Source organism: Neolamprologus brichardi, chromosome 3 (genome assembly GCF_056152115.1).
Source record: "Neolamprologus brichardi isolate AB-2024 chromosome 3, ASM5615211v1, whole genome shotgun sequence".
Classification (NCBI taxonomy): domain Eukaryota; kingdom Metazoa; phylum Chordata; class Actinopteri; order Cichliformes; family Cichlidae; genus Neolamprologus; species Neolamprologus brichardi.
The window spans coordinates 30,619,144-30,640,976 of record NC_142106.1 but is presented as its reverse complement, the minus strand read 5'-3'; the positions used below and the strand labels follow the sequence as shown (position 1 = coordinate 30,640,976).

At 41.3% G+C, this 21,833-nt stretch overlaps 1 protein-coding gene across 1 annotated transcript in view; it reads left to right on the top strand.

Annotated features, from left to right (window-relative positions):
• The first annotated feature begins 704 nt into the window (after positions 1–704).
• Positions 705–21,833, top strand: part of capn1 (calpain 1) — a 30,609-nt gene continuing 9,480 nt past the window's right edge. The window contains exons 1-5 of the mRNA XM_087836237.1: positions 705–816; positions 4,668–5,395; positions 9,839–9,908; positions 12,300–12,418; positions 21,136–21,269. Coding sequence (XP_087692363.1) covers positions 5,138–5,395; positions 9,839–9,908; positions 12,300–12,418; positions 21,136–21,269 — 581 coding nt within the window. The 5' untranslated portion in view covers positions 705–816; positions 4,668–5,137. The remainder of the gene's footprint in view (positions 817–4,667; positions 5,396–9,838; positions 9,909–12,299; positions 12,419–21,135; positions 21,270–21,833) is intronic.

Sequence of the window (21,833 nt, the reverse complement as noted above, 5' to 3'; positions counted from 1 at the left end):
TATATATTAATATATGTATGTATGTGTGTGTTTTGCAGGTGTATGTATAACTTGTACATATCTTTCTTGTGTAAATGTAAATTTGTCTGTTATTGTGTAAATACTTTCGCTATTGTGTACTTCACACACATGGAGAGATGCCAAACTGCCTTTCATTGTTCTTGTAACAGTAACAATAAAAAAGCTATTGCATCCTATCCTATCCTATCCTATCCTATCCTATCCTATCCTATTCTATTATATTCTATTCTAGATGCGCTGCTACCCGAAGTCACTAGATGTCATTGTTGGCTGCTTAGACTTGAAATCCTGTAAATGATGCCGTTAGAAGATTAAAAAACTTCTCTATTTTTACATTCATAACATACAAGTCTACTGAAATTTAAAAATAGTTATAAAATAGAAATACTGTGCGTAACTAAACTTCAAATAGAGTCTAGCACTTGGTAAATGTGGCGTTTTTTAGTTAGGGTAAGTATTTACAGAGCGGTGTAAAGGGATTTTTGTCTTTCAAAGGGCAGCTTATTGCATGTGAACACACAGTACCATAATGAACTACAGTATCAAGTAAAATCTGCTGCAAACAAAGAGCACAACACGACAGAACAGTGCACGAATCCCTCCCTTTCAGTGTAGTTTTATGACCTGTGGGCACTGCGCAGTCGCATTGAAATGAGGGTACACAGCAGCAGCAGGGCGTTTCTTCTGTATAGAAAAGAGGGGAGGGTACAACAAGGGTACATACTAAACATGGAACGGAGAGCATGTTGAATTTCCGTGTAGCTATTTTTTTTTCCAGAGGAAACGCATCGCAAGGTAAATATGAGTTTCATCCTTCAACATCACTTTGCTTCAGCATTTTAGTGTCGGGCTGCACTTTGCCAATCGCGTTTGTCCTCCTGGTCTGAACTTCTTCTTTTTTAAGAGCAGAACTGGAAGTTTATGAGTTGTTTTTTAGGTTAGTTTGTGATGCCGGAACAAACCACAGTCAAACAGCAGTCTGCCCCAGATTTCACGAGAATAATAACCATGAATTATTAATCATTAATGTGCTGATTCCGCAAAATTTGCTTTTGCTGTCTTACGCTTTATTGTTATTATTATTATTATTATTATTATTATTATTATTATTATTATTATTATTATTATTGGTTTTAACTGTGTCTGATGGAAGGGAAGCCAAAGGAAACTCGTCAAACCGTTGTTCGCTTTGCTGGTTGTGTTTATTTCTTTAATTTCAATGTTTTCCCAGGGACCACACCTATCTATCACAAAAGCGACTTACTTATCTGTGTGAGCCATGCGTCCAAGTTAAAGTTTTATAAAGAGCTAAATCTGCGTGAGCTGAGGCGCATGCTCCAACGAGTATTCTCCAAATGTAGCCCAGTGTTTCTAAAAGCTGTGTTCTTCTGCAGACTCTGATGAGAAAAAACACAGTAGTCACCATGTTTCCTGCAGCGGTCACAGTGCGTGCGTGTGTGTGATCTCTCTGTTGGTCTATTTTCTCCAAACACTTTGGATATTTTTTCTCACATTAAACTGTGTTGCAACATGAACCCCTGCATGCAGAAATACACCACAGGCGGTCAGAAGGCTTACTCATGCCACAAACTCTTGACTCCACCCTCCCAAAGGCAACACTTACTTACTATCAGCATGCATTTAATCCGCTGGAGTTGTGAGGAGGAAACTGGACTCAGACAATCATCAGCAGAAAAGCATTAGTCATACATTGCTGATGATTGCAGTGTTTTCACGGCCTTTGCGTGCCTGCTGCTTCAGTCGTGTGTGTTTCTACCCATGGCTGCACGACCCCTATGTTAAAGGAAACATCCTGCTGATGTGCCAAAACAAATAAGTAAAAGAGCCGGGTTATGGGTTGGATAAAAGTGCACATTCTCAGTTTTCTTGTGATTATACTAAGTGTTGCGTTGCTAGATGATACAGTGCAGTACATACATGCATGCACATTCTTGTGTGCTGCCACCCGGACTGAGGGAAGGCTAAGCATTTGTGTTGGGATATGGAGTGAGGGTATGTAGGCTGCATGTATTTCTCATGTGAGGAGAAGTAAAATATTCATTGGAGTCAGACTGAACTGTTGTTAGGTAAAATGTGCCCCGATGGCAGCCAGCAGAGGTAAAAACCACACGACTAAGGTTTTAACAGAACACGTTATGATCCTTTGTTGTTGGTTTAAGTAATGGGGTCATGGGTGTTTTGTCATGGAACCAACTTAGAGTGACATGCATATTGAAAGCATATGAGTAATTGTTTGTGGTCTGCAAGCATTTCATGGTAGTGGGTGTGTTTTGTGAGGGGCAGTGGTGTTTTTCCTCACAGTGCTGTCACCTGACACACTTCTGTCTATAGCCAGTAACTCCTCCCGTTCTAGGAAAAGTTAATTAGGTATTAAGTGAACTTATAGGAGTGCTCAAACATGTCATTCAGGTGACAATGGGACTACGTTAACAGTTGGAAAATAAAGATGTAGAAATCAGGCGTAACTCCTCCTTCCTGCCACATTTGGCACAACCCTCGCTGGAGGTTGACTATAAAAGTAGTACAGAAGAGTCTGTCTGGACTGGTTTGGCAGTTCCTGGGATCAAACTAGAAGGTGCAGTTTGGAGGAGAGGTAAGAAACAAACACATGGGCCTGACATAAATCTGAAAACCTGCATTTTTAACCAGACTTTTGTTAGGATTTCATGATGGACTTTGCAGTGAGGGGAAGAACAGTGAAGCACATTTTTATTAATGGTCATAAGGGGATGGAAGTGGTCAGCAGGATGGATCCATGCATTCATATTTATGCCGTATTCTGACCGCACCATCCTAATGTTTTTGCTAAAATTGAGTCTCATTAGACCAAAAAAACTTATATTGTTCAATTCTGCAGAACATGTGTGAACTGTAGCCTCGATTTCTTCTACTTAGCTCACGGGAGTGTCCCACTGACGTAGCCCATCTGCTTGTTGTGTGTGTGTTGTGTGTTTAGAGACACTCTTCTGTTTACTTTGGTTCTAAAAAGCTGTTATTTGAGTTACTGTTGGCTTCCCATCACCTCAAAGCAGTCTGACATTTCCATTCTGACTTCTGACATCAAGAAGACTTTCCCCAGAGAACTGCCCCTCGCCGAAATTTACTCCGTTTTGGCTCATGCTCTGTAAACTGTAGAGATTGCTGAGATTTCCCCACAGCAGATTAGCAGTTTCTGAAATACTCAGACCAGCCTGTTTGACAACAACTGTGCCACATTCAAGATCACTTAAATCACATTTCTTCCTCATTTTGATGCTCAGTTTGATCTTCAGCAGGTCGTGTTGACCATGTTTAAATACCTGAATACATGTGATTGGCTAATTAGATATATGCATTAACAAGCAGTTTAACAAGTGTAACTCTAAAAGCCTTTTCACTGAAGGTATTTTTGTGTCCACATTTAAATAGTACATACATTTATGTAAAAAAGAAAAACACTGTAGTGATGCTAACACTGATATGTGGTACAGATGCTAAATAGCTCTTTATAAAGAATGCAGGAAGAAGCAGAAGTAGTTGTTACAGTGGTGGCAAAAGTGCCTTTGTTAGTGTGAGTAATAATGCTTGTGGTAAGAAATATAATAGTTGTGGTGCAGCCATTATGCAGCACTTTCAGCTTTGCTAGCTGTAGCTTTAGGGATCTATTAGCAGAAATAATGTGTAGTACTCATGCAAATGACCCTAATGTAGTTTCATCATGCTAGCAGCAATAGAGGCACATGTGCAAACACAAGTCTTAGTGTTGTGTAATTGAACAAGCTGGGAAACCTGCTGTCGCAGCTGCATGCTGAGTTTTTGGCTCTCTTAGCAGCAACATTCTTCACTCAGTCAAATGGGCCATCTTTGTGGGTGCGGTTCTCTGTTAGCAGGAGGAGGAAACTCTTACATGGCTCCACTGCTACACAAGCCAGTGAAAGCCACACTCTTTTCTGTTTCTGCTGTGACACCTGTGGACTGAAAACAGGAAGTGCGTATCTTTATGTGCATATCTGAGGTGAGGGAGTGAAGAAAAAAAAAAGCTGTGAGAGTTGAAAGAAGATAAAAATAAACGCCTTCCACTCTGTGTTTGACGGAAAAGACGCAGACTCAAAGCAACAAAGTGAGACTAACTCTGTCCAAAGCTCCAGTTCTGTCTGCGCCGGCACTAATGATAGAAATGCTTCTTCATCTCAGCCTCTGCTTAATTAAAGCGTCTCGCAGAGAGCTTGTGCTTGTTCTTTGCCTCATGCAACCTTTATTGTGCATCAAAATACACACACACACACACACACACACCTGCTTTGTTATTAATGTGCTTTTCTGATTAAACATTGACTTTAAATTTTACTGTGGTGCACTGAATGTGCACACATTCAGTGCACCACAGTAAAAGTAGCACAGATGTGCCAACTTTGTCGGGCTTTTCTAAGAATGCACATATATGGTTGACTGCGAAGAAACAAGGACGCCTCGTTTGTCTTTTAAGCTCTTAGTGGCTGTGCACATGGAGGGTGTGCACAGCCTCTGCTTTTGTTCTGTGATGTATGCGTAGATAGTATTGGTATGTACAAACTTGTATCTTGTATCTCACTGGATAACCTTTTCCCTTTTGTGCTCAATTTCTCACTTTCTTTGTTTTTGTGCAGGGTTGTCCGCTGCTGTGATAAGGACGGGCTGTGATCCTGCACTGCGTGAACTTGACAAAAAAAGAACAACAGACGGGGACTGGTGTTATCTGGATCTTTTGTACTGAGGAAGACGTCTCTACTGTGACAAGCTTTGGATTTTTGAGCTTCTCCGTTTGTGACTGCAATCAAAGCATCCAGCTAGAGTGCAACCACATACACCACAACCAAGCAGCAGACTAGCCTCATCAGTGTTTAATAGCATCTTCATAGCTACTGATGATTTATTCTAACTGAAGATTGGGCCTTGAAGCCATTACCACTGTGTATCAGGTTTACATCAGCACAGTGCTTTAGATTATAAAAGCTCAATAGGCTGCTGTTGCGTCTTTAATAATTGACACATCTTTACTTTTATTGTGGTTCCAAAGAGAATCAAATTGATAGCAGCTGTCAGTCCTACTGTTCTCCGTTAACTCCACAAGCTCAATATGGCAGAGCAGCCCATTTATGCCACAGGCATGGCCTACAAACTGAGGAGCCAGTGGGATCGTGATGAGGGCCTGGGGCAGAACCACAATGCGGTGAAGTTCTTGGGTCAGGACTACGATTCTCTGAAAGCCCAGTGCCTTCAAAGCGGGAGATTGTTTGAGGACAGCCTGTTTCCTGCTGTAGCGTCATCTTTGGGATTCAACGAACTCGGCCCCAGATCGACAAAGACCAGCGGCATGCGCTGGATGAGGCCCACGGTGAGAAATTGCGGCGGTGGCCGTGTTTTTGTGTCTTTTGCCCAAGTGTGGGTAAGGGGAATATAGAAGCCTTTCATATCATTTGTACATGTTGTAGATGTTTAATGTTATAGACGGTGTTTCCAGATTTATTTACTGTGTTTTTTAGAAGGTTAATATCATTTTAATGTCAGACAGTTATAATACACTGTGTTGCTAAAAGTATTCACTACCCCATTAAATAATTAAATGGAGGTTTTCCAATCACTTCCTTGGACATAGGAACTGTGATAGGATGCCACCTGTGCAACAAGTCCAGACATGAAATTTCCTCACTACTAAATATTCCACAGTCAATCGTTCGTGGTATTATAACAAAGAGCAAGCAAACTCTGCCAGTGTGCTTAATGCTTTAACATAGCAAGAAATGTTGGTGATGGCCACTTCCTGTTCCAACATCACCGCACACCAGTGCACAAAGCAAGGTCCATAAAGACATGGATGAGTGAGTGTGGTGTGGAAGAACTAGACTGGCCTGCACCTCAACCTGAAAAAAAAAAAAAACACCTTTAGGAAGAGCTGAAGATGTTATACCTGCAAAAGGTGGACCAACAACATATTAAACCATATGTATTAAGAATAAGATGTCACTTGAATTCATATAGGTGTGAAGACAGATGAATGAATGCTTTTGGCAACGTAGTGGAGCTGTTTTTCTACAGTGTAGCAGACTACACCCCTGAATTTTATTAGATCTTATCTGGCTGCACTGCATCACAATGCAAATGTCTGACTCATGCCTACAAACGCCTCACTCAGATATTTGGTGGTTTTTAAAGTAGCAGCTCCTTTGTAAACAATGTGTAATGTCTGAACGAGCCACTAACAGTAGAGTAGGTAATTGTCTGGAGAATTCACAGCGAGCAACTGGACATCTTGATGTCCTGCACATGACTGCAGCACCATAGCCTGAGCCATAGTATTTTAAATATGTGCACCCATCTGCCAAGAGCTATCTGCTGTTGCATGCCCTATAGTATAAAACTCGTGTTACTGTGCACACATTCAGTGCACCAGTGCCTAAAAAAATCAAGTCCCATGACCACCTGCAGTGGGTGTGTTTAAGCAGAGCTGGCAAGCACTAACATTTGACAGCAGTCCCAATCTAAGCAATTTCGCTGTTGTTCTGGCAACAAAGCCCCTGCACCCCACTTCCACCGGGCGCACCTTGATCTTCCAGCTTCTGTCCTCTGCCTCAGCTGCCAAGTTGGCATACCGCAGCTTCTTACGCTCGAATCCTTCCTCAATTGCTTCGTCCCATGGTGCCGTCGGCTCAACGATGTAAGCACGTTTTGGGGAGTTAGACCAAAGGATGAGGTCTGGTCGCAGATTAGTTGTTACGATCTCTGCGGGAAAAATTAGCCTCTGATCCAAGTCCATGTGCATCTGCCAATCCCTGGCAACCTTCAGCGGGCCCAGGTCTGGGGTTGGGGGGCTCGTCCTCGGCTTGTCTCCCTCCTGGACAAATGCTGATGAAAACTGACGTTCCTCTTGGTTCGTGAAAGGTTGAGCGTTGATGGATTTTCTTTTGCACTCAACTTTCTCGGCTAGACAACTGAGGACCTGGTTGTGTCTCCTTGTGTATCTGCCCTGAGTAAGGCTAGTCCTACAACCAACCAAGATGTGCTTGAGTGTGGCTGGGATTGTACACAGGGAGCAGGATGGGTCCTTTCCAAACCACAGCTCCAGATTTATTGGGGAAGGTAGCACATCGTATGTCACTCAGATGATGAAACTTAGTCTATCAGACTCCATTCCCCAGATTTCACTCCATGTGCATTTCCTCTCCCAATTCATCCAGCGACCCTGCTTGGCCAGCGCTACCGCTCTAGCACGTCTTACTGTTTCCTCCTGTCGACGCACCTCCTCCACTACCATTTTCCGATGTTCGGTTACAGATGCCTGTTGCCACCGAGGTGTTACTACTCCAAGACCAAATCCTCCTCTGCCCTGTTGGACGTGACCCACCACAGAAGAGGACCTTATTTCTTTTATTTACTTACTTTCTGTCATATAGATGCTGGGTTATAGGCGGATAAGACTCTTTATTATGGGCAAAGTTTAAAATAATAAAATCATTGTATATCAGAATAATCAATATGAGCCAAAAGCTCAAACTTCAGACTGCTGTAAATGATTTGTTTCAGACATTTCATCATCATTATTATTATTATTATTATTATTATCATTTTCTCTGGACTCTGCATGATGTCAAAGAGAGGGGATATTCCAGATATGGTCATCTCAAACCCTGAAGTTCCAACGACCACCTATAACAGCTCACCTCTAAGGTCTTTTATTACCTGGACACTTAAGCAAGCTTTCCTCACAGACTTGAATTTAACCATGAGATAGTAATGATTGATCGATTTTAATACCAACACACACTAGGCCCGTTATGAGGTCTTATGAGGGGCCTCTTATATCACATCTTCTACCATGTCACGTCTTTTCTTCTCTCATTACCTTTTACTCTGTTATAAATACACCAGTGTGGTCTGTGCAGCTAGAAGCAGCACCAGAGAAGAAAGTGGAATTGTATTTGTGAGCATGCCTTGAACACGGTGTGCTCTCCTTTTTTATTCTATTTGCAGACACTGTGTCAAGTTGCTGTTGTCAGTTCTGCAGTAACAGAACGAGCTGTGGTCTTAAAAGCTTTGCCTTGTGATAATTTCGGCTTTCTTTTGAGTATGCAGATCGTCACGTGTTCATGAGTGTATGTTTTCTGTTTCTTTGTTGCATCTAATGCTTTTTTTGAAGTCTCAGCCTTCCAGAAATAGCACTTCATAATGCATGCATCACCTGCACCACAGGATCTGTAATATTTACACTAAGAGGGTCATAATGCCCCACCCCGCCAAAAAAAAAGGCTTTGTGTGAGTGTTTAAAAATGCCCAGGATGCCTCAGTGAGTTAAGCCATGTGTTGAATAGTTGGCGTGTTTGCTTAGCATGACACAAAATATTTGTTTTTATAGCTTCGTGGGGGTTCTCACACTCACCACACTGAGTACAAGAAGGTTTAGGAAGCAGGAAGTTGTGCAAATCAAATGTGAACAAAAAACACTAGACCGGGAGATTTTTCAGAAAAGAGCTTTGACAACTTTAGGATTTGCTTGCCTAGCTTGCTACAGCTCGAGTATTGAGCTTGAAACTAGCTCCATTAATCCCAAAGAAAACTACCTTCTTACAACTTCTTACTCAATTTATTATTTGGTATTAAACTAATAAAAAAAGACTCTACTCAATTAGTTACTTTATTAGAAGCTGTTTTAACTGTATCTACTAGCTATAATTAGCTAAAATAGCTTTTGTGTGTATGAACTGCCACCTTGATACCCGCTGCTCCCAAGCAGCAACTTAAAACAGTTCACTCCATCTGTCGATCTAAGAATACATAAATTTTAATAAGGTAATTCCTGATAGTGTTTGAAGAGTTGGCAGACAAAGAAACAAGCACACAGACAGAAATGTTGCGTGTTCCTCCTGCGTTAGTCCAGAGTTGTTTCTAAACCTTGACTGAAAGACTACATGTTTTAAAAACTATTTGGAGCCCACGTGTTGAAAAGTAGAAGTTTTGTTTTGTGCGTGCAAGATCTGGTTAATTGTCCCAAGCTTCAGTTTAAAAGTAGCAATCTGACAAGATAGACCAGACAATTGCCCAGCTCGATTCGCACATGACGGATACGAGAGAGCGGCATTGGATTGTCTGCCAGCTAAGAGTACAATGACTGTGTTTCCCAGGGAAGAAATAAATGCATGTGTCTGCTGTGTGGTAAAGTTTGTAACAGACAGTAAGTACAGAATAAACTGGGAAGTTTGCTGTGTTCGTTGACTATGTTGGACTGTTGCAGAGCAGGCTATGGGTTGCATAAGAGACATTATACGCAGAGACATAGCACTCTATTCTGAATTGCTGCCCTGCTACACATGAGTTTAGGTTTCCTGCAGCTGCCAAATCCCACTTTAACTCCTGACTGTAAGCACTCCTGTCAGGGGTTTCAAGCTCCTGGTAGCCACGGAGCTTGAAAAAGACACTTAACTTTAGATTATAGAATCAAAGTGGGCAGCTTTGTAGACTTGCTTCATTAGCTCTGTTATTGTTGCTTCAGTTCATGTCTGATACTAATCATCAGTTGGAGATAAGACTGATAAAGATGCAGTGTTAAATGACAGATTACTTGCATAAATCTCTAATGATTAATTTTTAATGTTTCTTCTATCAGGGAATGGGTACCATTGGTATTCTTGCTATCATTGTTTGGGTTTCCAGAGCAGGTTCAATGAGATGAAAATGAGAAAAGAAAGGGAGGAAGACGACATGTTTGCAAAATGTATGTCTGAAGGCAAAGAAGTGCTAATTTGTGTACTTGTGTGTGTGTGTGTGTGTGTGTGTGCACCAACAGGAGCTCTGCAAACGGCCCGAGTTCATCGTAGATGGAGCTACTCGCACTGACATCTGTCAGGGTGCTTTGGGTAAGTCCCACTGGGAGTGTTCCCAACTGTTTCTTTTTTTTTTTTTTATAAATTTTATTTTCAGTCACAGCAGCATGTTAATAACAAAACATTGAACATAAAGTAGTTTGCTGTTCAGTATTTACAATACCCCAAAAGATAACAGAAATAGAAAGGGAAAAACAAACAAACCAAAGAAACCCCTACAAAACAACAAAAAACAAACAACAACAAACAAATATAAAAATAAAATGTATAAGGGACATTCAGTGTACAGTTAACTATGATAGTGATATAGAGATATGGCATCTGGTCATGATAAGGTGGTCATTTTAAACGTTTCCATGTACATCAGGAACGGCTGCCATGCCTTAAGAAATTTGGTGGTTGAACCTGCCAGTGTATATCTCATCTTTTCTAAATGTAAAAACCTCATGAGCTCTGCAAGCCACTGTTCATGTGTGGGAGGAGCTTCCTGCTTCCATCTTAAAAGTATAAGGCGCCTTGCGATAAGTGAAGCAAAGGCAATAGAATTCGAATAGTATTTTGGCAAAGTGATGTCTTGAGGTATCACCCCAAAGATAGCCGTTAGAACAGAGGGATCATATTTAACGTTATACATCTCTGACAGAGTGTTAAATATAGACACCCAATAGTTATGAAGATTGGGGCATGTCCAAAAGGTATGAAGGAGCGAACCTGTTTCTGCTTTACATCTGTTACACAGAGGGTCAGCCCCTGGATAGAACTTGGCTAACTTTTCCTTGGAGATATGTAATCGGTGTAGGACCTTGAATTGAAGGAGCCCATGCCTGGCACATATCGAAGAAGAGTGTACCCTCCGGAGAAAAGATTGCCAGAGTTCATCTGTTATAGTCATCCCAAGGTCTTTCTCCCACTGTGCTTTAAGGATGGAGAGAGAAGGAGATTGAAGATCTAATAACATAGCATAGATTTCTTTAATCGCCCCTCTCTTATGAACGTTTATATTAATAATTTTATCCAAAGAAGTTTCCTCAGGTAGTTCCGGAAACGAAGGAAATCGACTCTTTACAAAGTGGCGAATTTGTAGATAGCGGAAAAAACTGTTCCCAACTGTTTCAGTGTTACTACTGTATGATTCATCTATTAGACCCGAGGGGAAGAACTGAGATTTAATCTGGCAGAAAGCGAAAGAGAACACTGCCAAAAAAACAAACAAACAGGTAACTGAGTGCATAGATGTTAGTTGCTATGCTAAATCTAGGGTGATGCTGGATGCAAGTCATGAATAAGTAAAGCTTCCCTCTACTCCGCATACAGCATGAACTTCAGCGAGACATAGAACCTTTCACAGCAAAAATCTGATATAGAGAGAGGGATATTCCAGATATGGTCTTGTGGTAGTTCTTTCGGGGAGAAGAAAAGTTTTAGTTTTTTAAAAATATCTATTTTTTTATTTTATATAACATTTATAATTTATGCCTTGTCATATCTGTAAGCAAAGGCATCTTCCATTTCTTTCAGTAGATATCTTAGAAAGTTACCAGCCCTGCTGTGGAACTGGATGCTTTATCGTAGACGCTGGCACTGCCAGATGTATCGCAAAAACCTCCAAAATCCTGAACCAGAAAACATAATACATTACTCTGTGGAAAAGGATCAGTGTTCATGTAAACAAGATTAAGAAATCACTTTTTAAAGGCCTTACAGACTTCAAATTAGAAAACCTTTTTTCCCCCATAGAGGTCTTTTTGCAGCTGCATGCAAAAACCATATAGAATGGAGGCTCCGCCTACATCCATATTTCCTACTATCTATGGACACAAAAAAGTTTAGGAACTCCTGCGTGTTACTTGTATGAAAATATAAAACTCAATGACTTCATTTTTATCTTGACTATAACTTTCAGCAGAGAAGTGTAGCACTGTTGTGTGTCAGTAACACAGCCAGAATAAAACCTAAAGTTTCAATAACATGTCAGTCAGAACTCCTCCTATAAAAGACAAGATAACACAACACCGAACGCAACACGGTTTTGACTGTGAAAGGATAATTGTAGGTCTTGTAACAGAGAATATGATGACAGTCAAACTGCTAAATGAACTATGCCAGTCATTGGCTTTCCATCTTCTAGCCAATGCTCTTTGGCAACACAGTATAATAATGGAAGTGGCAACTGTGGCTTGAGCCCACTATGGAAGTCCTACTAACAACATGAGTGAGTCATGGCGAGACTGAGATTCTGTGCTCGCCTCTCCCATTTCCCAGAATGCAAAGCCTGTGCAAACCTTTACTCTTTGTGGGTGAATTCCAGTTTTGTGTGTGGCTAAAAGTTGAAATTATTTGCTAATGTAAACACAGACTCGTGCTTATCATGATAGCTCTCAGTTCATTTATAATGGTAGTAAAACTGTCTTTGCGTTTCTTCAGGGGACTGCTGGTTGTTGGCAGCCATCGCATCGCTGACCCTAAATGACCATCTCCTCCACAGAGTGGTTCCTCACGGACAGGGTTTCCAGCAGGGATATGCTGGCATCTTTCACTTCCAGGTAATGACTACTGATAGATTCATATCCTTTCCTTTTGTTTTTTCCAAACATATCAAAGGATAGCGGCTGAAAAACATTGCAGACAGCTGTTACACGTAACCAGCTGCAAGCGGTTATCAGGCCAAAAGCAGGTTACTGAGGCCTGAATGTCTGTATGGGCTCTCAAACTAAGTGCAAGTAATTCCAAACATGACAATTTATACGCAGGTTGTGATGTCGGCTGCTTATATAACACAGATAATTGTGTAATTACTATACATGAGCTGCTGAGCAATGCTGTTTTTTCCCCTCAATTCCTCAATGATGACTTTCAAACTGAGGTGGAAAACTGATATTTATCTGAAGATATGGGGAAGCTGTGAACCATCAGAGATTGGACTTTTGAATTCGCTGCATCTCACTGCTTCCTGTTGTGTTATTTTGTTGTAGAAACGGGACATAATGCAACACTTCTTGCTATACAACTTTTTTTTTTCCCCCAATTTCATGGGCATTTCTGGGCACGAGCTGGTGCACAAGTTAGAATCTAATCCACACAAGATCTGGCAAGTATATATACATTGTACACCCTCGGTTAAATATTCGGTTAAAAGCCCCATAGCAGATCAATTCAGAGCTTGAGATCAGAGCTTTAGGAAGGACATAAAAAAAAAAAAAGCTTAATGTTAGTCTGCTCTGTCCATTCCAAAACCAGTTATGATGTGTGTTTGGGATCATTGTCCTGTTGGAATACCCAGCTGAGTCCAAGTTTCAACCATTTAGTAGTTGCTTTGAGGTTAAGTTAAAGAATTTATTATTCCACCCATGTGAAATGTACCAGTACCGCTGGCAGCATAACGGCCCCAGAACATGATGTTACCGCCACCGTGCTTGCCAGTCGGTGCATCGTTCTTAGGTGTGAAAGCCTCACCTTTACTCGTCCAAACACATCTCGTCATTGTGGCCAAATAGTTGAATGTTTGTTTTGTCTTACCATAAAACTTTTCACCAGGAGGCATTTGGCTTGTCCATGTGGGGAACTGGTTATGGTTAACCGATTACTTGGATGATACTTTGGGTTCTCTTGCAGGCAGGATAATTTTTACCTGTGTCCACTTGTTTGTTGTTCTGAGTATTGGTTAATCCAATGACTGCTTTCAAACCAGTCTTACAACTACCAGTTGTACTCAATCATGATCACTAATGAGAAGTTAAAGCCCTCGGCCTTGTCAAGTTGAGACATTATAGAACCTAAATCCAGTTTATTAAAATATTTAATGTCCTAAGACCCAAACTCTTTCATGTCATGCATTTTTAATTTCTCTTTGCTATGTGGGATGATTGGGACCCGGTGAATGGGAAAAAACAAGAATTACCTGATTTTTTTTTTTTTTTTTTTTTTTGGGGGGGCGGAGTTTTGTTTTTTTTTTTTTTACCTGATTTTTGCTTCTGAGAAAAATGAGATCCACATATGAGGACATTTGATTTATATTTCAATAGACCAGAGGCAGTATAACATCGTAAGTGGATTTCAGGCCCTTGTAGAGCAAAATTTTGTGTTTTGGTCTAGACAACCTAAAATGTGTTGTGCACATATGTGGACGCCAGGTCCTAGAAGGTTAAGTGAGTATATGTATCTATTGGAGCCTTTACCTGGATTAGAGGAAGTCCGCTGTAAACCCAGTCCTTGTTTTTTAACGGCATATGGCTTACTGTTTCCTTGTATTTGATTCTTTGTCTGCGTCTGACAGACAGGGATATTACCTGCAGCTTGCTTACAGCCGTAAGGTGTGTTCTGGTTTTGAAATGGAGTTGCAGTAGGAGTATCAGGGCGTTGTCAGTTTCACAGTATTTGCCAAGAAAACTTGAGCAGCACCAGATTGTCTGAAAAATGCCTAACGACTGTAGGCCCGACGTTCAGGTTCTTCTTCTTTCAACAGTATCCAGAAGCTTAATTTTCTGAGAAGAAATAGAAGGTTAAAAGGTGGCGTTGCTGCTATAAGCCTGTCTTTTTGTTTGTCAGTCCACACTGAGTTGCCCAAAGTAACTGACCTCACCCTGCAGGTGGAGATCTGAGCGTGCTCTCCAAACTGGCAAAAAGCCACTTCCTTATCAGAAGTTTAAGCACAATCTAATCTTTCAAGACAAAAGTAAAGTCGACAATCCCCCGTCAAATGTGTTGAGTGCACATCGTAGCTCAGTGTAACAAGTTCTGCTTTGCAACATAAATACAAATGTTTTCTTTGGTGTGAGCCTCTTGCAGCCGACTAGGGCTTATCAGCTGAACTTTGCACACAACAAACACTCACAAGCAACGTAGCTGCTGCGCGCGCTGTGGCAGGGACACAGGTGTTGGCCTGACAGTGCTACCTTTTATGTTGCGGCCAGTGAGCAGATGAGCAACACGCACATGCAGCCCAAGGCTAGATAGGGAGTCATATTAAATCAGTGGTTTATGATTATTGCACTTTTAATTTGAATGTGGCACATTTACAGCCGAAGTGAGGGAATAATGGAAGCTGTGATTAGAGTGTGCAAATCCACGCTTTATTCTTTTCAAGTGGATTTTTCACCTCTTTTTTTCCTTACTGGCACTTACAGAGATGCTGCTAGTTATTATGGTGTTATTGTCTGCATGGTTTTCAATAATAAAGCAGTCTCCAGTGACAGCAGTTCGTCATCACATCAATTCATTTGTAATGTTTTGCCCCAACTGCACTTTGATTTAATGCTAATATAGCCCACTTCAGTGGCATGTATTAGCATTTCATTAAGTAAAGCAGTGCTATTGAAGCCTGTCAAGCTGATGTTTGGTTGTTCTGACAAAGCAGAATGAAAAACTCTACAGTGTGTTCTGCTCTAGTGTTAGACCCTTTGAAATGTCAAATGTGAAAGAAATGTGTTGAGGTTTTGCAGTTATACGGCTGCTAACGATGTGATGTTGACTTGTTTGCCATTTTGGATGTATGGCTCTGTAGGGTCCAGGCAATAAGGCCTGAGTCAGCAACTGATTTGTAGGTAAAATTGTATATTCCCAGAGCATTTGGCAAAAGCGACCTTGATTTGGTTGCTAGCAGATTGCTGTGGGTGCTCATAGTTTGGATAGACGACATTTCCTTGTCGGCAGGCACTTGTCAACTGTTCTCAGAGCTCTGAATTTGAATACAAACAGGACAGAAACCCCTTGGTTTTAGGAGCGTGTCCTTTTTGCCTTCAATTTAAAAGTTGAGCCTTTTGAAATGTGTTGGTTGGATTGCTGAGGCGAAACTTTTATTTTGAAGGTGAACATTAGCTATTGCCTGTTAAGGTAACACTTTTTCAAGTTTTACTACCACTTAGCTAGTAGTTAACGAGTGAGTGCTGACATGTTGGCGTCCTCCATGCAAACTACAAGCAACCATGGAAATCTGCCAGTGACCAAATCAACCACAAGGTTTTGTTGTAGCGCCTTCTTTGAAACTAATTTCACCTGAAAACAATGTGCAACTTCTTGAAATTAACCAACCCATTGTGGAAAACTAGGGGAAATTATTAGTTTATCCTTGTGCCTGCTGTTTGCGTCCCATCCAATATGGCCAATATAACTCTCGAGCAATGTGCAGATCGAAGCCTGCTGTGTCAGCATCAACAGTCAAACCTGCCACACATTTAATGAAAACTTTAAGAGTTATTTTAAAGGGTTGAGGTCCAAAGTAATTCACCAATTTTTGTAGTTGTTATAAAGGTGAAAGTTAGCACTAACCTTCACACACAACCCAATAGCTAAGTATGACTGTACCCTGAAGTTTCTGGCAGTTGGCTCAGTTAGCAATATAAAGTGCTTAATATACTTTAAAGTTGGCGGGCGCTCTGTCAGGCAGTGATCTCGTTGCCAACTAGACTGTGAGCCTGCCATGTGAAGGGTATAGAGGCAGAGAGTGAAAGGGGAGGGAATGAGGAAGTGTGACAGAGAGCAGAGCGGACACACTCTCACACGACAGAGTCACATATTACATACTTGGAGTTGTGAAGTACAACAAACACACTCACAGTGAAAGTATCCATCCTGGATCCCTGTCAGCTGGACGGCTCAGTCATTAAAGATGGAGCACCGTGTTTGCGTGCACAAACAGCAGAACTTTTATCAATCAACTCTGAAGATTTTATCACTGTGTGAGTAAATGCCCACTGCTCTGAAATGCCGTTGGCAAAAAGGATGACATCTCCCGGCTGCTCCTCTGACTCATTTCATATCAAAGAATCAATAAATGCAGTCGCACAGACACACACAGAGCTAAGCTAATTTACACTGGATTTTTTGGGTTTGCTGATTCCGTTACAGTGAGGTCAGCCAAGAATAGAATGAAGAATCGTTTAGCTGATTACTTCCAGAGACTCTGTGTTCGTTTGTGTTTTGTTGACTGCAGCTGTCCCCCCTGCGAGTGTGCAGTAAATTTCATGTATAGATGCTGCTCTCTGCTACAGTGAGAGGAGCTAATGCTTCAGTCTGCTCTGAGGGAACATAAATGAATGAATGTGTTGTATGAGTGAGTGAATTATGGCTAAACAGCTTGTTAAATACACACGGCTTCACTATCGTTTTTTTGCCTCTTGTGTTATTTTTTTTTACTATGAGCCTCTTTTGATTGTGTTTACGTTGCTGCTAGCATATAAGCATGTTCCTACTGCTTCTTTGCTTTTGTGTGCTGCTGAGTCTTTGTAGGATTTTTTTTCTTTGTGTGTGAGTTTAAGCCTCAGCATAATTTATCCAGATCTGAGTGAGTCACTGGGGAGAAAAAAAGAAGATATCATGTGTGTACTGGTTGTGGGAATCCTAACTGGTTTAAGAAGTGGAGAGAACAAGGAGTCTGCGTGAAGAAGAAAGTCAGGGAGACAAAAGGAGAGGGGGAATGAATTATAAACAAGTCGTCGTCCACAAAGGAAAGCAGGGCAGAATCCTTTATGATACTCTTTTTATAGCTCGCTTTTTACACATGGACCTTTTGACAGTTTGTTACGCGCTTCTCAAATGTGAAGGCAGAGCCGCTGCAAGTCATGACACAGATGTGGGAATGGTTAGCTTCCCCCAGTTAGACGAGGTGTTTCTCCCACAGAGCTGTGAGAAAAAGCCTCAACAATGTCAGGCTTAATAAGCAGAATGAAGAAATGTGTGCAGGCCTGTACGTTTACCAGAGGCAGCCCTGTATTTGCTGTATATGTGTGGGTTGGCGTGTGTGTGTGTGTATGCTTTGTGTGTTGTGACGAAGCTCTTCCCAGAAGTGGAATCCGCTCTGCAAAGCGTGCAGAATCCATCCATTCCTGTTAAATACACACCAAAACACTATATATACACTAACATTGTCTTGTTATGGCAGCAAGTAACGTGCAGACATCAGTGGCTTGTTTTGGTTATTCATGAGTGCAGATATCGCAATATTGTGAATTTGCCAATGTACTTAATCAGTCCCTTGAGGAAGAAGCTCTTTCAGTCTGGATTTTTGTGTCTGGTATCTCTTCCCCAAAGGCAAAGTTGTAAACTGGTGGTGACAGCAGTGTTGTTAAAAAGCTCAGGGTTTTGGTGTCAAGGTTACCAGCGTAATGTGTGTAGGAGCCCAAAGCTGAGAAAATGTATGTGGCTCAGTTAATAACTATGTAGTTACACTTCCTGGATGTAATTTACCCCTTGATGGCAGAACGTTGAGCACAGTCAAAGGAGTGGATGTTACACATGGGTGTGGCTTTCACAGTTTCAAACACAAAAAAGGTTTTCGCCCAAGTAGATGGATGACCTTTATGTATGTCTTATCTGATCGCTCTTTTATGCGAACAGATTTTATTGTTGCATCACAAGACATGAATTGTGTCCAAGTGGACTTACAGTAAGTCACATGCTGAGGCGTTTTGGTTTATTCCCATCAGCTGTGTTGAATTTGCTCTGAGTGCTCTCAGCTCTCTCTGCTGGAAACTAATGTGAATGACTCCAGGGTTTCATGTATTTTGGTTATGTTTCTATGGAACAACGGACTCAACAGCAGAAATTCTGCCATGTTTTTACCCTTCTTAAACCTGTCTGGCTTATAACTCGCCCCCTGCTCCACATCATTTTTGTCCTCCACTCTCTTTTTGTGCAGCTTTTCCATCCAGTTTCCGGAAAACACAACAGAGTGACTTCTTTTAATCTTCTGTAAAAAAACATTTCAGAGAAATTCGCCCTGCCCTGATTTGCATCAGACCGCCTGCTTTGGCTAGAGATCCCGACTCGCAGCTAATTTGTCATGCAAACAATCACAGGACTGGTTTAGGAAAAAGTACCCAAAACAAAATGTTCCTATTTTTTTCCTGATCTAAGTTGTCCCTATTAAATAAAATGCGGTTAGCACTGTTGCCTCACAGCAAGAAGGTCCTGGGTTTGAATCGGATCATTTAGCCAGTGTCTTTCAGTGTGGAGTTTGGACCGTGGGAGGAAGCCGGAGCACCTGGAAAGAGCCCACACAGACACATGGAAAGCATGCAAAGACATGCAGTTAGTGGGGTTAAGTTATTTGATAATTATATCAGGTCTGAGTTAGAGTGTGAGTACCTGTCTGTCTCTATGTGTTAGCCCTGTACGGAGTGTACCCTGGTCCAGCCGCCCCGCCTACCCTGACATGAATAAGTTGAAGAAAATGACTGAAAGCAAAATTACATTAAATAACTAAAATTAAATAACTGATCCACTCTTTTTTTTTAAAAATCTTTCTTAAATGAATCCCTGCTCCAGATCATTTTTACCCTTAACTCTTTTTGTACAACTTTTCTTCGTGTTGTCTTGGTCTCTTTTGCCCCCTGCTGGACAACACAGTCACATCTCATGTGTGAAAAGCAGAACAACAATTCAGGGAAATAGTTTTTTGAATCTGATCCAAAAGAATTTCACAGAAATTCGCCCAGCCCTCATTTGTGTCAGGCTGCCTGATTTGGTTAGAGAACATGTGAATGTGAATAAATGATTGCAGGACTGGTTTAGGAAAGCATATCAACATTTAGGTTCATATGTGACTTGCAGTTAATGTTGCCTTGAAATTAAAAATAATTGTAAAATCTGTGCAGTTCAAGAGTTTCACGCTTTGTGCTGGAACTACACTACATTGCCAAAAGTATTTGCTCACCTGTAAGTGGCTGAATTCAGGTGTTCCACTCACTTCAATGGTCACAGGTGTATAAAATCAAGCACCTCAGCATGCAGACTGCTTCTACAAACATTGGCACAGGAATGACTCGCTCTCAGGAGCTCAGTGGATTCCAGACTGGTACCGTGACAGGATGCCACCTGTGCAACAAGTCCAGACATGACATTTCCTCACTACTAAATATCCCAAAGTGAAATGTTAGTAGGATTATAACAAAGTGTAAGCGACTGGGAGACTGGGAGTGGTAGACTGTGTAAAATCAGAGCGGAGTCAGCGGGTGCTGAGGCACAAAGTGTGCAGACGTCACCAACTTTCTTCAGATCAGTCGCTACAGATCTCCAAACTTCATGTGGCCTTTAAATGATCTTGAGACGAGAGCATAGAGAGCTTCATAGAATAGATTCACATGGCTGAGCAGCTGCGTCAAAGCCTTACATCACCGAGAAGAATGCAGAGCTTCGGATGCAGTGGTGTAAAGCACGCCACCAGTGGACTGTAGAGCAGTGGACACATGTTCTCTGTGGAGAATGAAAGAAAGAAGAGAGTGGCAATCTGATGGATGAGTCTGGGAGAACAGCTTGTCTGACTGCGTTGTAGAAAGTTTGGTGTAGCGGGGATTATGCTGTGGGGTTGTTTTGCAAGAGGGCTCAGCCCTTTAGTTCCAGTGAATGGAATACTCTGCATTGTACTCTCAGTGCTTCAGCATAACAAGACGTTTCGAGATATTTCATGATTCAAAACTTTGAGTGAACAGTTTGGAGATGAGCCCTTCTTTTTCCAGTGCACAAACCAGGGTCCACAAAGACACGGATGACAGAATGACAAATGACAAACCCGACAGAGCACCTCTGGCATAAATTAGAACAGAGACTGTGAGCCAGGCTTTCTAATCCAACATCAGTGTCTGACTTCACCAATGCACTTCTGTAAGAATGAAAACTCCCATAAACTTAAGCTCGGGGAAAGCCTTCCTAAAAGAATCAAAGCTGTTATAGACGTAAACGGCGGGCCGACATCAAACCCTATGGGTTACAAATGGGATGTACCTCGAGTTCCTATGCATGTGAACAAGTGAATACTCCTGGTGATGCTGTTGAGTGTAAAAGAAATGAATGAAGGATTAAAATGATCCAGTTGAGTTACCAAAGAAGGCTGTCGTATCACTCAGATGTGTCATTTGTGTGATTAGCTGGAGACAATTTTCTTCTTGTGTTGGTAGTGATAAATTGGAAAGACACATCTGATTGGTCAGGTTTGTCTTTTTTGGTAATTTCCTCTTAAATCCTATTTCAATGAAACTGAGTAATTAGAGATTAATTAGTATTAGTTAGACTTCACAAAGGAGATTGTAATAGAGCGATCTGGGATTTGAGAGAGACATTGGGATTCAGAGGCCAACAAGTAGTACAACAATGCTAATTTATGTCTCTAACCAATTCTCATACAAGCATATTAAAAATGCACGTATAAAGGTGATAAAGAGTTTGAAATTATGGTCTTGAATGTTTTAAAATGGGCCCAGGTTCTCCAGAACTTCAGCAGAACGTTAAACCATCTCTGTATCGCTGTTCTCTGCTCTGTTCTCCACAGTTCTGGCAGTTTGGCGAGTGGGTGGACGTCGTGATTGACGATCGGCTGCCGGCGAGAGATGGGAAGCTTCTGTTTGTCCACTCAAAAGATGGAACTGAGTTTTGGAGCGCTCTGATGGAAAAGGCCTACGCCAAGTAAGAGTGATAGAGAGGACGGCACCTGAGGAAAAAAACTTTAACTTTAGCAAACAACGATCTTTAATATGTATTATTTTGTCCCTGTAGGGAAAGCAGCCCCTTTCATATTCTTCTTATGCTTCAAATAAATAAGAGAATCTGTGCATCCAATGATTAGATATGTTTTATTGAATGCATCAGATCTCTGTCTGACTTGATTCTACTCAGTCATGAGTTAAGACACCAAACTTGGCATAAAGGTGCATCTTATGGCCCTGAAGTGTCTTTAGCATGTCAAATATTGTTACGTCATCATGTTACCTAGCAACCACCTACCAAGAGGACTTAAGCGTTGTATCTTACAAATTTTATGACAATACCATGTCATTTATATTCACAAAAAATTGGTTAACTGCGATATCTTAGTTAGGATGTCGTGATGTTGCATAGCAACCACCTAACAACAGCCTAAAAACACAAACCTAACAATACTGCAGCATGAGCATGTAAGAAAGATGCAAAAAGATTGTAAAATGTGTTACAAGTAGCTGAATGATAAGTTGTAATCACCTGTAAATTATT